The following is a 14142-nucleotide window of genomic DNA, read 5'->3' as shown; positions in this document are numbered from 1 at the left end:
ATTATTTTAACTTTTCACTTCAACTTCCTTGATACTTGAGGGTTTCAAGGTATCAAATGTGATGTCAACTTTTAAGAAACAGTTTCAGTTCTACCAGGGACAGGTCGCAGAGACAAAGTCTGAGGCCCGAACCAGTGAAATTGTTAGCAACTTTTGTAAAGCATACAATTGTTGGACACATGACATACTAGGGAAAATTCAGTATAGTTTTTGGAAAGGGAAGTCCTGCCTCACAGACATATTCAAGTCCTCTGAAAGAGTTATCAAGCATATGGATAGCTTTGACCTCTTTGATATGATCTAGTTGTGTTTCTAGAAGGCTTTTGACAGGGTCACTCACCAAAGGCTCTTAAGCAGACATGAGCTAGAAGTGAAGGTCCCTGCATTTATCAGTAATTGATTAAATGACAGGAACCAGCAGGAGGAAGTACATAATGAGTTTTCACATTGAAATAAGGTCTGTTGTAGTGTTCCACAGGGATCTGTACTAGGGCCAGCACTGTTCAGCATACTCATAAATAAACTGAAAACAAGTTTGAATATCAAGGTGAAAAACTTTGCTAGTAACATTCAGCATAATAAAGCCAAAGGGCCTTTGCAAAAGCTTGCAAAAGGATCTTATGACTATGATTATACTAATATACTTCACCTGGCAAGGAAACTGGATTTTGCAATGTAATTGTCCATACCATTTCATTATTGTTACAGTCCCTAACATCAGTTTAGCTGGTACCAACTGGCACTCTCCCAGAAAATTCCTGACAGTGTTGGAAGACCAAGCCTGGGGTGATTTCTCATGGATGATATGGACATGGTGAACCTGCTTTGGATAGAGGCAGGGGAGAGAAGAAGAGAGTTTAGTCATATGGATTTGAGCCTTTCCATGCCAACCGATCTCTACCTTATAATCATTTAATAATTATAGTAGTTTGCTGCATATACATTTGCAGTCTATGCAATACAGCGAGTGGACACTAAAATGATGGATGGTGAAATTGTTACGAAATCATGTAAAGCCATAAACATGGTAAACCCAAGATTTTATGTTTGAAATAATAAAGTCTGACTATTGCCATTGGGGAATGACACCATAATGTAACAACAGATAATAACAGGAAAACACTAGTCCAGAGCTCTGCAGCGTCAAAAAAAAGCAAACAGTGCCATGTATCATGAAGAAATTAAGTAGAGAATGTGATTAAGCTGCTGTCTATATATGCATGAAGCTCCTGCAGCTTGAATACTGCAACAAAATATGATCTCAAAAGATACACCAAAAAAAATGGAAGGTGCAATCAAAAGTACAGCACAGCTTCCAGGCAAGGTATGATTAAGCAGGCAGTCCCAGAACTTTTAATCTTGGAAAAAAGACAACTGAAGGAGAAGTTGATTTAAGTCTATACATTCATCAGTGGCAAGGAGAGTGAAGAGGGAATGACTGTTTACTGTGGCTTCCAATGACAGTACTAGTTGTCTAATGAAGCTGTCAGTTACAATGTTCAAAAACAAACAAAAAGAGTTTTTTACACAAGATTGTTAAACTATGAGTCTCCTTGCAGAATGTTGTGGCTCCTAGAAGCTTACATGGTTTCAAAGCAAAAGTGAAGAAAGTCATGACAAAGAGAATCTGTTGAGGATTACTAAATACCTAATATTTGGAGACTGAGAAAACATACAGGACAAAAATAACTGTATGCTTCTCCATGCTTATACACTGTCATGGATGTCTGCTTGTTGAAGGCATCCTCATCTTGGACTATCAGGATACTTACAGAATAAGTAATACTTTGTTACACTTATTTAGAATTTGTTCATGTTTTGCATTTGTCTTTCATTAATGAAGTCAAATGAGATGCAAGTGAAGGGCTTTTTTCGCTGTTTGGTGTGGGGAGGGTTTTTTTGTTTTTAAGGAAGAGTTTCAGACCTAGAAATAAGAAAAAGGAAAGTTATTGTACTTTATATTTCTGAGATCTGTATTATCTGTGTAAGTGGTAGAATTACCACCTGTAGGTATTTTAGGGTGTTTATTGTAGAAATAAAGGCTGAAGCCTCAGCTGCATCAAACTCATTTCACATTAACTGAGATAACAAATAGCAAAAAATTATGTTAAACCTATGCACTGTTTCTGTGCACAAATTCCTATGCTTGCAAGGGGTCTGCTCAGCTCTGAGGATAAGACTTTTCTTGATTTTGTGATCCCCTTGGAGACAGCAGAAGGGCATAAAGGGGGGTTGAGCATTGATAAATGACAGCATTCAGCAGCTGCTCAGTTGCTTCAAGAAGGAAGCAGGAACAACGGGCTGCAATTACCAGTCCAAATCTGCTAACTACCTTTAACTGGTCAGCAACTGAGTTTTTCCAGTCCAGAGAAGTGAATGTGTATTCCCTTGCAGGCAGTGATTAAGTCTGATTTTCATGATCCTTCTCTATAGGAACAACATTTCTAGCAACTCATATATATGAGCAAAAAAAAGGAAGATGGAAGAGATTAATGGTTTCTAAAACTCTGTGAAATACTAGCTTGATGATGTCTTTATTCTGAGAAATTCTGGCTTGTAACAGCCTCTTGGGCCATTATACAAGTTGTAGACTGAGAAAGTTTAGCAAGCTCTCATCCTGGTACATGCTATGCTCAGGAGATATGCAGAGGTAGGAGGCACCTGACATGGAACCTCAGACTGCTTTGTTAGAATCTAGCTGTGTGACCAGAGTGGACTGCTGCATAATAAACCAGCAAGAAAAAAGCATTTGGCGAAAGCAATAGTCCCAGTTATCAGGAGAACTGGTAAATATGTCCTGTCATTAACAGTGCTGGCATAGGTGAATCTCATCTACTTTATGCAGAGAGACTGATGAGAATCGACGCATCTGGAAAACAGGGTCCTACACTTCCAGAAACTGCTTTGTTTTGTATCAGGTAGATAGAGGGCTATGCTGTTTATGAAAAGAAAAAATGCCTTAAATATTGCAGGGCATCAATATCAAAGTACAGCCAACAAGTTTATGAGTGACAGAACTTGAGACAATCTTAAAGGGGAAGCAAAAGAAAGCATTTTGCTTTGATGACAGCATTTATTTTTCATCTTGTCTCTGAAGGCTATTCTTTAAAAACTATGAATGTGATGAATGTGTTGCATTTGTAAATAAAGTGAGGTATAAAAACACATAATGCAGCTTCATTATATGATGAGTGAAATGTGTTCCCTGTGGAGAAAAATCGATACTAAAGATCAAAGGAATATCTTCAAAAGGCCTTGCATTAAGGGTTTACAAGTGCTATATTTCCTAGTTCCCCTCATGTTGATGAAAAGCAGATCCTGTAAAAAGGTTCATTATTGAAGAAAAGGGGTCTTCTATTTTTTTTTAATGTGAAAATACATATTTCACTTTTGTAATCCAGTGAGCTGCTGCCTCAGGAGTAGGTATTTTGAAAGTCTCTTTTTAGCTTCATTGAATACCATTGCTAACAAGTGAGAGGCCCTTATACAGGATAGGTTGGAAGTGCCGCAGGCTTCATTCGCTAGCTGACGGAAGGATGGTTGCGGGAGAAAGAGTCCAGAAACAGTTTCATCTGCACTTTGGAAGAGACTTGCTCCAGCAAAGGGCAGATGGTATTTTCACCGCCTAGGGACAGTTGCTTTAAATCACAGCTGTGTCTTTGCATGAGTCTTTGCCAGTGGGGATTGTCCAAACATGAATCAACACATTCTCTTGCCAGATCTACCCACCTGGGGGACTGGCATCACTCACTGTGAGTGCTATAGAGATGGTGACTCAAGCCACGTTGAGTTCAATTTGGACCAATGTCTCCAATGTACGTGCCCAAGAGGCTGGCAAAACTCTAAAATAAATGCTAACTCTCTCTTGTCAGAGCAAGATAAATGTTTTTTATAATGCACCTACAAACCATGGATTCATTTGCCTAAAGACATTAATTCAACAGACATTCCAATACAAATTGCTATTAGTTCACATTCCCTATAACTTTATTTATATTTGTGTGACTCCTTGACTCATGTAGCTAAGGGAACCTGCACTGGTGTCCCAGACATAAAGAATTGCCTTCAGCTGTTTCCTGGCAAAATTTTCAGCTAAGCTTATCTCCACTGCATATACTGCTGAACAGATCAGCAATCCAATGAGCAAAAAGTGGTTCTGAAATTCTGTTCTGAAAGGTTTGCAACGGGAACTGCTGAGTGGGGAAGTGTTTCTTTTTTAGTGTGGCCCATGTTTCTGTGCCTGAATGGGATCTGAGTACTTGTACTCAAAGAATGGGTGTTCATCAGTCAAAAATCTGTCCCTTAAGTTTTGGGGATACCTCAAAACCTACTTCAGCTCTCATAGAAATAAGTGAAAAGATCTTTCTTGATTCGCCCAGGTTCAGCATGGGAGGTCAGTCAAAATGCACATTGGCTGTTTTCTTTCATCCTTTCAATGTCACCCTCTTGTGGTTTAACCCCAACCAGCAACTAAGCACCACATAGCTGCTCGCTCACTCTCCCCTCCCTGGTGGGATGGGGGAGAGAATAGGAAGAGTAAAAGTGAGAAAAACTCATGGGTTGAGATAAGAATAGTTTAATAATTGAGAAAAAAGTAAAATAGTAGTAGTAGTAGTAATAATAATAATAGTAATAATAAATTCAAAGCAAGTGATACATGATACAATTGCTCACCACCTGCCAACCAATGCCTAGCCCATCCCCGAGCAGTGGTCCCTTCATCCTGGCCAACTCCCCCCAGTTTATATACTAAGCATGACATCACACGGTACGGAATAGCCCTTTGGCCACTTTGGGTCAGCTGTCCTGGCTGTGCCCCCTCCCAGCTTCTTGTGCACCTGCCAGAGCATGGGAAGCTGAAAAGTCCTTGACTAGTGTAAGCACTACTTAGCAACAACTAAAACATCAGTGTGGTATCAACATTGTTCTCAGCCTAAATCCAAAACACGGCACTATACCAGCTACTAGGAAGAAAGTTAACTCTATTCCAGCTGAAACCAGGATGTACCCCCAAACCCATCTTTACCTGTGAAGAGGGGAGAGGGAAGAAAAAAATTAGGAAGATGAAAACAAAAGGACCTTGCTTTTTGAAAGTCAGCCATCAATGATACATCCACAGTCTACATTCATGTTTGTAGCATGCCTGCACTCAGAGAATATTTGAGCTCTGCAGTGGAGGCATGTGTATGCATACCTGGGCTATCTTTAATTAGTTTGGGGAGTAATAAAAGTGAACCTACAGTGGCACAGACCTAGCCTCTAGCTAAGCCTTGGTATCATCAGTGGCAGTGTGAAGTTTATAGCACAGCCTTTTGTTGCTACAGCTTCACTGTTCTTAGTATTCAGGCTAGGTAGATTAAAGCTACATTCAGATACTTTATTTTCAAAAGAAACACAGCCAAAGTCAATGAGATCGCTTCCATGCATGCAGGCTACACAAGGTTTATACTTGCTATATCCTGCTAAAACACATATTTTAGTTTTACAGATTGTTTGGATCATCCTGAAAATCAGTTGCATCCTTTCTATTTAAAGATTAGTCAGTGCAATATGAAGCACTGCTGCTGAAGTTAATTCTGCTGGTTTTAGCTATACACAAGCATTACAGTCTTCTTCTTTTAGAACAGAATTTTGCTTCACTATTAACGAATGAAAAAAAACTAATGTGGGATACATTATCAAGTTGCCGAAGGTTAACCTTTCTTCATGTCATGCTTGTGAGTGACTGTGCTGCACTAATTAAAAACATTGCCATGGCAATTGCTATAGAAACATTTAAATTGGCATCATTGCTAAGAAATCCCTGCTATTGATCCCAGCAGGGCTTATTTCACACTACACCTGAAGAATCTAAATAGAATATTTTACATTCAAAAGGGCTTTAAAAGATACATTTTTCCAGTTGCTAACGTGCTCAGGAGAATAATGTCATTCATACAGAGATAATTCATTTACCTGGAACTGTTGTAGGATTCTGATATCAGAGTTCTTACTGCAAGGAGACACTGTAATGGTTCTAGGCTACCACCACAGATCCCTCAAACTGTAAAAATAAAAAACATTTATTGCCTCCACTCAGACCCTCTGATTTGCAAAGTGGGGAAAGAATGCAGGTTCTCCACAATTTGAGGCATTAAAATGTTAAATACATGAACACCTCACCTTAAAAGAAGTTTCCAGTGCAACTAGGAAGAAAACCATTTTTCATCGTCTGACAAGAACAATAAGTTGACCGTTGTACTGAGTAAATGGTGGAAGCAGAAGTGAAGCGAGAGAGATTGTACATGTAATTTTGATCAGTTACTGAGAACAAAATCCATTAAAATTCCTGTCTCTGGTTTCAGACTTAAGATCTTTGCTCCTCTTAGAAGTAATCAGATTAGATGTTTACCGTAATGTTCAGTAGATCCAGACTGATCCAGAGTAATTCTCTTTACACTTAATATGTCTAACTATCGTAAAAATCAAAAGTGGGAAATAATGGGCTCTATCTTTTTCCTTTTCTTTTTTCTTTTTCTTTTTTTTCTGTCATTCCAAAAACTGAGTCTTACCTTTCTTGACATGAAGGATACTGCCTTTCCTCTCAGTAGTAGTAAAGTCCTTCTGCTAATTAGCAACGCAGTCAGTAGAGGGCAGCACTACACAGAAAACCACTCATTTTAAACAATCTCAGATTAAGTTCTGTGCTGGCTGGGATAAAATATGGGAACCTTGATTCCTCCAAGAAAAAAACACTCTGTTAAAAAATTGGTGTTTCAACAGAAATAATTTCATCTAGCAGGCTCAGAGCATCTGTGCACAGTGCATTGTGGTCCCTTGAATAGCTGCTCTTCCAGACTGCACTAGAATCCTTTGTTTCAGCATTAAAATAGACATTCTGAGTCTACTAAATGCAACTTCTGACCCACTTGAACAGCTGACTATGAGACAAGATTCATAAGCCAATGATCACCTTGAAGTATTTCTTTAAGTACAAAGGAAAGAGTAGTATAAACATCTTATGCATTTGAATGAGTATGGCAAATAGTGTTTGGACAGAAAGGAATAAGGGCAATTTCAGGAAATTAAAAAAGGGTAGTTTTGAAAAAGCAAAAGTGAAGCATTTGAAATTTGAAATTTTATTTCTGTTTGAAATTATCACAAAACTGAACATGCAATCACATATCTCCAAATGACCAAATGAAAATACATTTTTGTCCCCTATCCTTCCCCTGTTTCAAAAAAAAAAAAAAAATAAACCAAACTAAATCATCTGAGTGGTAGATGTGTCTAAGTTTTGAAATAATGACATTTTGAAGAGAAAATTTAAACTGTTTGACATTTTTGGGCAACTTATTTTTCACAGCAGTCTTCCAAGGCTTAGAGGTTTTATAAAATACATTTTTAGGATTTTTAGTAGTTTCATAGATTCACTATGTGTTAAAATTTTGCCAAATACATGTGTAGTTTTCAGGGCTTTTTGTTTGTTTGTTTTGTGGTTTGTTTTGTTTTAATGTAGAAGAGCTGATATGGTCCAAGAAATCAGAGAAATGAGTCATGACCTTAAATATATAAAAACATAAAATCTATCAGAATAGTTAAGTAGCAAAACATCACTTATATGCAAAACAAGAGCAATCAAATCCAAAATTTGATCAATATGAATATTTGAACACTTTATCATTCAGAATGTATGTAAAATGAACTCCTGAACTACAGTCCAACAAAAAGCGCTGTAATGCAGCTGTGAAAAATCACTATTTGAGGACACACCAAGCAAGCATATCTCAAGAAGAGATAAGAGACTTCAGACCCATTGGACAAACCTAATAATCTGCCTTTTGAGTACAGTATTTTCAAAAATAGCTCCTGTTGCTGTTTACTTTTGTTCTACTGTACCTTAACCAGGATCTAATTTACAAAATCGGAAGAGGCCCTGCAGTCTGCCTCAGATGGTGCAGTGGGCCGGATTTGAGGATCTGGATGATCATGTCTTATGCTCTACACTGATAAATAGTTTTATTAAGTGATAAAAACTACTTCAGTCTATATTATACAGGGAATTAGAATCATCAAATTTAGACATTGATGAAAGATTGGCTGAAGTTTTTTTTTTTTCTTTTGATCTGTATACAATAAGTTTCAATCACAAGGCAAGATCATCACATATGCAACGTGTTTTCCAGTTAATGTCAAAGTTTACTGGTGTTAAATTAGCCACAGGAGAGTTCCCCTTTGCCCCTCTGCATGCAACAGGAACATATTGAGCATTGCAAGGAAGAAAACAAGATTTTAGTATGCCTACATGCATTCAAAGAAAATACATCCACTAATGTATGCCAAGATCTATGTACATGCATGATTTTATGCAAATAGAGTTAATTTGCTTTGTGCTTTGATTCTTCAATTAAAATAAGGAAGTAAAAGAAAATAAGAGTTTTCCTGCATTATGTCCATGATCTTCTGCATAAATTTTGACAACTATTAAATTGTTTTTTTTTTTTTTGTTTTGAACATTATATTAGAAAGTCATAAATATTCCAAGCCTTCACCTCTTGCTCAGCTAAAACTCTGTTTGAAGTTACTAAAAAAAGTTGCTAAGACTTTGATCCTCCTTCAGGATTGCTAGTTAAGATCCTGAGACCATACAGAATATCATCATTTTAAGGAAAACTTCACACAAGGGCAAAATTCTCTCAATTTAAACATTAAGGCCTTTAGAGTACAATTCACTGAATGTTTTCCATTAAACAGTTTTGGTTCTCAACTGACTAACAATTTTCACAAAAAGCATCTTATTTCCAAAAATTTCTATCTTTTTATGCAGAAAAAGACTCCCTTCCCCTCCCCTAAAGAAAAACAAAGTGAAAGTAGCTGCTGGTAATGTTGGGTTGTGGGAGAAAATAGGATAGGTATGTATGGTTTTTTAAACTTTCAAAATTTCAGTATTCTAAAATTTCTGGGTGTTGTGGCTTCTTGCTACTATCACTGTTCATGGACTAGGAGTCGCAAAGCAAATGACACTTTTGCTGGTCAATTAGTTTTCTATGCTTTCTATAATATATAATGACAGCTCAGCTAACAATATCCTGAAGCAAAAGCAGGCTTGACAGGAAACCCAGGTTATGGAAAACACTGGGACATCAGGCACCTCAGTTGTACTGCCAAATAAAGAGTATGGGTTTAAACAAAAATAATGTTTGGTTTTGATTAAATGTTGTTTACGAACTTCTACACAAAACATCAGTGCAGATTTCAGAACAATAATAATAACAATAAGATTCTATATCATGAAAATTCCCATTCATTCAGGAGGGTAAAAAAAAAAAACAAACAAAAAACCCAAAACATTCCAAATGCAGAATTCTGTCCCAAAAGCAGAATTTTATTAACCCCAGCAGGATACCTATGAACCAAAACTTCTCTAACAAGTATTTTTTCTTTCTTGAATAAGGAATCTGCTGAAAGCATCAATAATATTTTAAATTTCATCTTATATTATGAGTTCCTTTGTGCAGAAACAGAAGAGGATCCTCTGGACAATTGGGGGCTAGCAAAAGGGAAGAAAGGAGTTGTATTAATCATGAAGTAACAGAAAATTCAGATTTGCAGACAATTCTGAACAGATAGTAAGAGAAGAGCTGGGAGAGATTAGGTTAGAAGGTTTCTTACTATTTGGGCTGTTTCATTGTGTCAGGATGCTGCTGGTAGCCAAAGTTTTCAAATGAAGAAGTATTTTACTCAGATTGTATTTTAAATTAATATCTATATACAGTGTAAAAGAGTAAAACAGAAGAAGATGAAGGAGACATTAAAGAACTTAAAACTCTCTGAGAAATTCTTGCATGTAGTTGTCTCAAGAAAATGTTCCTACATACAACTGGTCTTTATTTTTATGCTTATATGTAATTTCCATGGGTTATTGTCGTGATCACTAGGCTATTGGTATTCCTGTTTCCCTAAGACCATGGCCATGGGAAAAAAATATTATTGCAACTTACTCAAATACTTTTCTCCATCCTCTAGGTCCTACTTACAAGAGGAATATAACATTTGAAAAATTTGTTCTGGTGAATTATTAGAGGAGTGGAGGCTAACAGCATCACTGTAAATGATGAGGACTTATTCCTTCTTGACAGTTTTGCTTTGGAGCTGTATGTTTCATGCGATTCATATGATGCCATCCCAAAAAAGGACTAACAAGCACTCACGCAGTGAAAGGATAACAGGATTGTCAGAGAATGGTGGAAAAACACTGCACCGCACCAAGCGTGGTTGGATGTGGAATCAATTTTTCTTGCTGGAGGAGTACACAGGTCCAGATACTCAATACGTGGGCAAGGTAAGCCTTGTGTTTAAAGGATTCTTTATAGATGGTGCATCTGACACCCTTGGTATTTTCCCTCCTTCTCCACAATTGTTTTGCTTTTTATATAGCGATGGTCCCAGTTTCTCATTTAAGTTAAACAAAGCACGTCATGGACCACCTGAGGTTTCCATGATTGTTCAAAGTTGTGGGAGAAATGAAGTCATTTAGTGAAAAAAAATAGGAAACTGTTCAGACTAAAATGTTCCAATTTCTTATCACATATGCCCATGCAAGTTTTATCACTGAATCATTTCCAGTTTTCAACTGTTAAACATAAAAATTAAATAAGGGAATAGAGATGACATGCCTTCATTCATCTACCTTGTGGCATTTGCCAGTATACTGGGATGTGTTCTTCCTCAAATGAAATATAGAATTCTATTTATTAACAATAAAATTGCTGTCTCTACACAATTCTAAGTATAGATAAAGTGTTTGAGGAGAAAAAAAAATCTGTTTTTCATCATTTCTGCAATAAACTCAGATCTTAATGGCTTGAGAGACTTTCCATTCTTTGAGACGTATCAACATCAGCTATTGCCGACAATAGCACCTCTGAATTCCAGCTCTCTGCAGTCCTACCTTTTCTGATAACATGCAACTCAAAGATTTCAAGATTTTTAGCCTTTTGTGGTGTCTCACCATACATGGATCTACCTTGTGGTCTGGTATAACTAAACAACCTTGGCAGAGACCTAGAATACACACAGCAACCACCCAGAATGACTTACAAATTAAGGAAATGTTTAAGTTAATAAATGTCCATTCCAGCTTCTGTCATTCATCTACAGTGCTGTCACTAGCTCGGATTGTCAGGTAGCTCTCTCACTTTCTAACTACCAAACATATTGAGACATTTTTTAATTAAAAGACCCCAAAATGTTTTTGAACATTTGCTAATATTTCTGGTCATGGGAGGCATGATCATCTGGAAAATGTGGAAATCACCTCTCTCTGTTACGAAACAAATGTCAAAGAAGCCAACCATGGTAAATATGAACATGATTTTGACCTCATTTATACCATTGCTATGCCCATACAATTCTGTTTCCAGTGAAATTAATTCTGACTTGCAGTAGCAAAAACAAGATGAGAGCCAATAATCCTATTGCTAGGTCTGTTTATCAGTGTATAAAATAGGAAGGTTTGTTGTAGGCAAAGGGATCTTCAACAAAGAGTGAACTAACTCATGGAGAGATTTCTAAAAAAATTTGGTTAGAAGTGTCCTTTAGTATTGAGTAAACTTGCACAGAAAGCATTCAATAAGGTGCACGATAATATAGATCTCTATAGCCGTAAGTTCTGCCTAGACTCACAGAAATATTTTTTTGTAAAAATAGAAAGCTGCCATAGAGGAGAAGTAAGTATCAAACATGGGTTGATTCCAGTTTCAGTTCCACTGTTATAGATGAATGGACTCCAAACCATCTATGCCATTCTAAAACTCAAATAAATTAAGCTTACATCAAAACTGTCATCACTATCTCTGTTTCACACAAGGAATGCCTACATGGTTTATTGCAACAGATGCAAACTTACTCTTCACTTATTCCAGACTAATTAAAAGCCATTGGACCTTATTACCATAGAAAGAAGTCCAGGAAGGAAAACAAATGGCTGTACAGCAGTTGGATCTGAGATGATTCTTTTCTTACAACTCAGATAACACGTTGAGATTTTTCACATTTCACTGCAAAATATTGTACAGAGGCCCTGAGGAAGGGGTTAGCATTACTGATTCTCTAAACAGATGGAAATCACCGCAAATACTACACCATGTTCCAAAGAGATGGAGCTGGATTGAAGTGATAAACTCCATATGGTTGCATTAACTTTAAAACAGTTTATGACATGACAAAATGATCATAGTTCTGTCCTCAGTGGTATAAAACCACAGTAAATCCATTTGAGTTTGTTCAAATTATCCTAGGTACACGTGACATACAGCACCAAGAGGGAGCTGCTACAACAAGAAGTCAACTAAGGAATTTCTTTTTCTTAAAAAAAAGCAACAACTTTTTTGAACAATATTATTCTAAGAAAGGCTTAAATCTCAGGTTTAGTATTCTGCTCAAAGTGATGGTAATTAGCAAACTGGTATGTGTGAATAGAGAGCACTTTTATTCCAACCCATGGGGACTAGTTCACAGCAGTATTCTTATCCAGTCTCTCTTTAATATGGATATGCACAGGCAAATGGATTACTGAGGTAGAATAATAAATGTTGTACTAAAAATTAAATAAACTGAATTAAGAAACTTTATCAGGAAATAAACTTCTAAGAGATCACAGCCGTAATACTAAAAAATTAGTTTTCCCTCCCTAGTTCAATTTTCAAACAATTTTAATCTGTTAGGTCATTGTTTGTGATGCTACTTTGTTGATACTTTATTGTGTTAGGAGTGCATTCTGTTATTGGCAGTGGGGTAAGATCACCTGGTATGACATAAAAGAATAAAATTTATTTACTAAGAAGGATGGGTACCTGGGATGGAGAGCTATTCTGTAACATCCACTCACCTCTCACTCCCACCTCTCAGCCCTCTAGCCCAGTTTAGACCAGTAGCAGTGACCCAGGGGAACTGGACACTTGCTTTGACTGCTGGACTGTCCAAGTCCTGGCTGGCAGTCTGGCCCCTATGAAGGCACTTCTGCCTTGGGCTCAGGCCCCGCTCAGTGTCAGAGCTCCCTGGAGGGAGGAGTTTCTCCCACACATCTGAGGTGTTATCATCTTAAGTAGCGCTTTTTAAAATTACATTTGTCAGCAGCCAATGGCCTCACTGTCCAAGTAGCCCCAGGATGATCTCTTTCCCCATATCTAAGGCCAAATAGCAGTTGTTACTGCGGTTACTTTCTCCCTCTGGTCTCCTTCCCAAATATCTTCCAAGAATGGAAAGTCGTTAACAGCTCCATCATCCCTGATTTTTTGTTTCTTTCCTGCACATACCGGAGTAATCTAAGCAGTTAGAACTGGCAGATGCAATTCTGGTCTCATTTATCTGAGTGGTGCTTGTGGGTAGGCTTCACCCTGTGACAAGAAGTAACTAAAAAAGAGGTCTGGTGTACTTGTAAGGTAGATGAAAAACCCAGCTCCACACAAACCTGGTGTATGGCTCCCAGACTGCTAATGGGGGTAACACGGTGTTAATGGACTCTGAACAGCTAGAACAGAGCTTATGTTCCCAATTATAGTTAGATAGCTTTTAGACGAAGACAGTGGTAGTGATGATAGGTGACCTAAAATGGAGACCAGTAAGTGCACCTAATGCACTTAGCAGAAATAGAAAATATTGCTTGATGAGCACAGCAAGTTAGCATTCAACAGCTGAAAAAAGGCTTGATGGCTAGAACAATTGTAGTAAGAAAATTACTCAATTAACAGACCTAAATCACCAACCACCCTTCAGGGACAGGGCATATATCCAGAACAAATGCCTTGTGAATGTGATGGGAGTCAAGGTAAATCCAGACAACCTACAGTATATCCATCACACATCTTTCTTTCCTTCTCCCAGCTCAGAGGACCTATTTGTCTCATATATTGGTGCATGCGTAAAAAATAAGTGCACAGGAAGTCTTTAAATTTGTTAGGTCCTATTACTTGTACCTGCAACAATGCAAGAACTGCTTATGACATCCTCCAATTTCTTATCCTTTTAAATTATATTCAGGAAATGCTTAGAGAAAACAATTGCTCCGTCATGCTAGGTGTTGTATAAAAAATGCATAGGGAGATAAACTTTGCTCTGGAGAGTTTCAGCTGAAATATTCAGTCAGACACAGGTAAGGTAAGC

At 37.5% G+C, this 14142-nt stretch overlaps 1 protein-coding gene across 1 annotated transcript in view; it reads left to right on the top strand.

Annotated features, from left to right (window-relative positions):
* The window catches only part of CDH9 (cadherin 9), a 105820-nt gene that overhangs the window by 21769 nt on the left and 69909 nt on the right, over window positions 1–14142 (top strand). Inside the window, exon 2 of the mRNA XM_087761323.1 lies at window positions 10006–10321. Within this exon, the coding sequence (XP_087617449.1) occupies window positions 10091–10321 (231 nt within the window). The 5' untranslated portion in view covers window positions 10006–10090. The remainder of the gene's footprint in view (window positions 1–10005; window positions 10322–14142) is intronic.

Source organism: Nipponia nippon, unplaced genomic scaffold, assembly GCF_047370975.1.
Source record: "Nipponia nippon isolate SJK-2023a ecotype South Korea unplaced genomic scaffold, ASM4737097v1 scaffold_1, whole genome shotgun sequence".
NCBI lineage: Eukaryota > Metazoa > Chordata > Aves > Pelecaniformes > Threskiornithidae > Nipponia > Nipponia nippon.
This window is presented reverse-complemented; position numbering and strand designations above follow the sequence as displayed.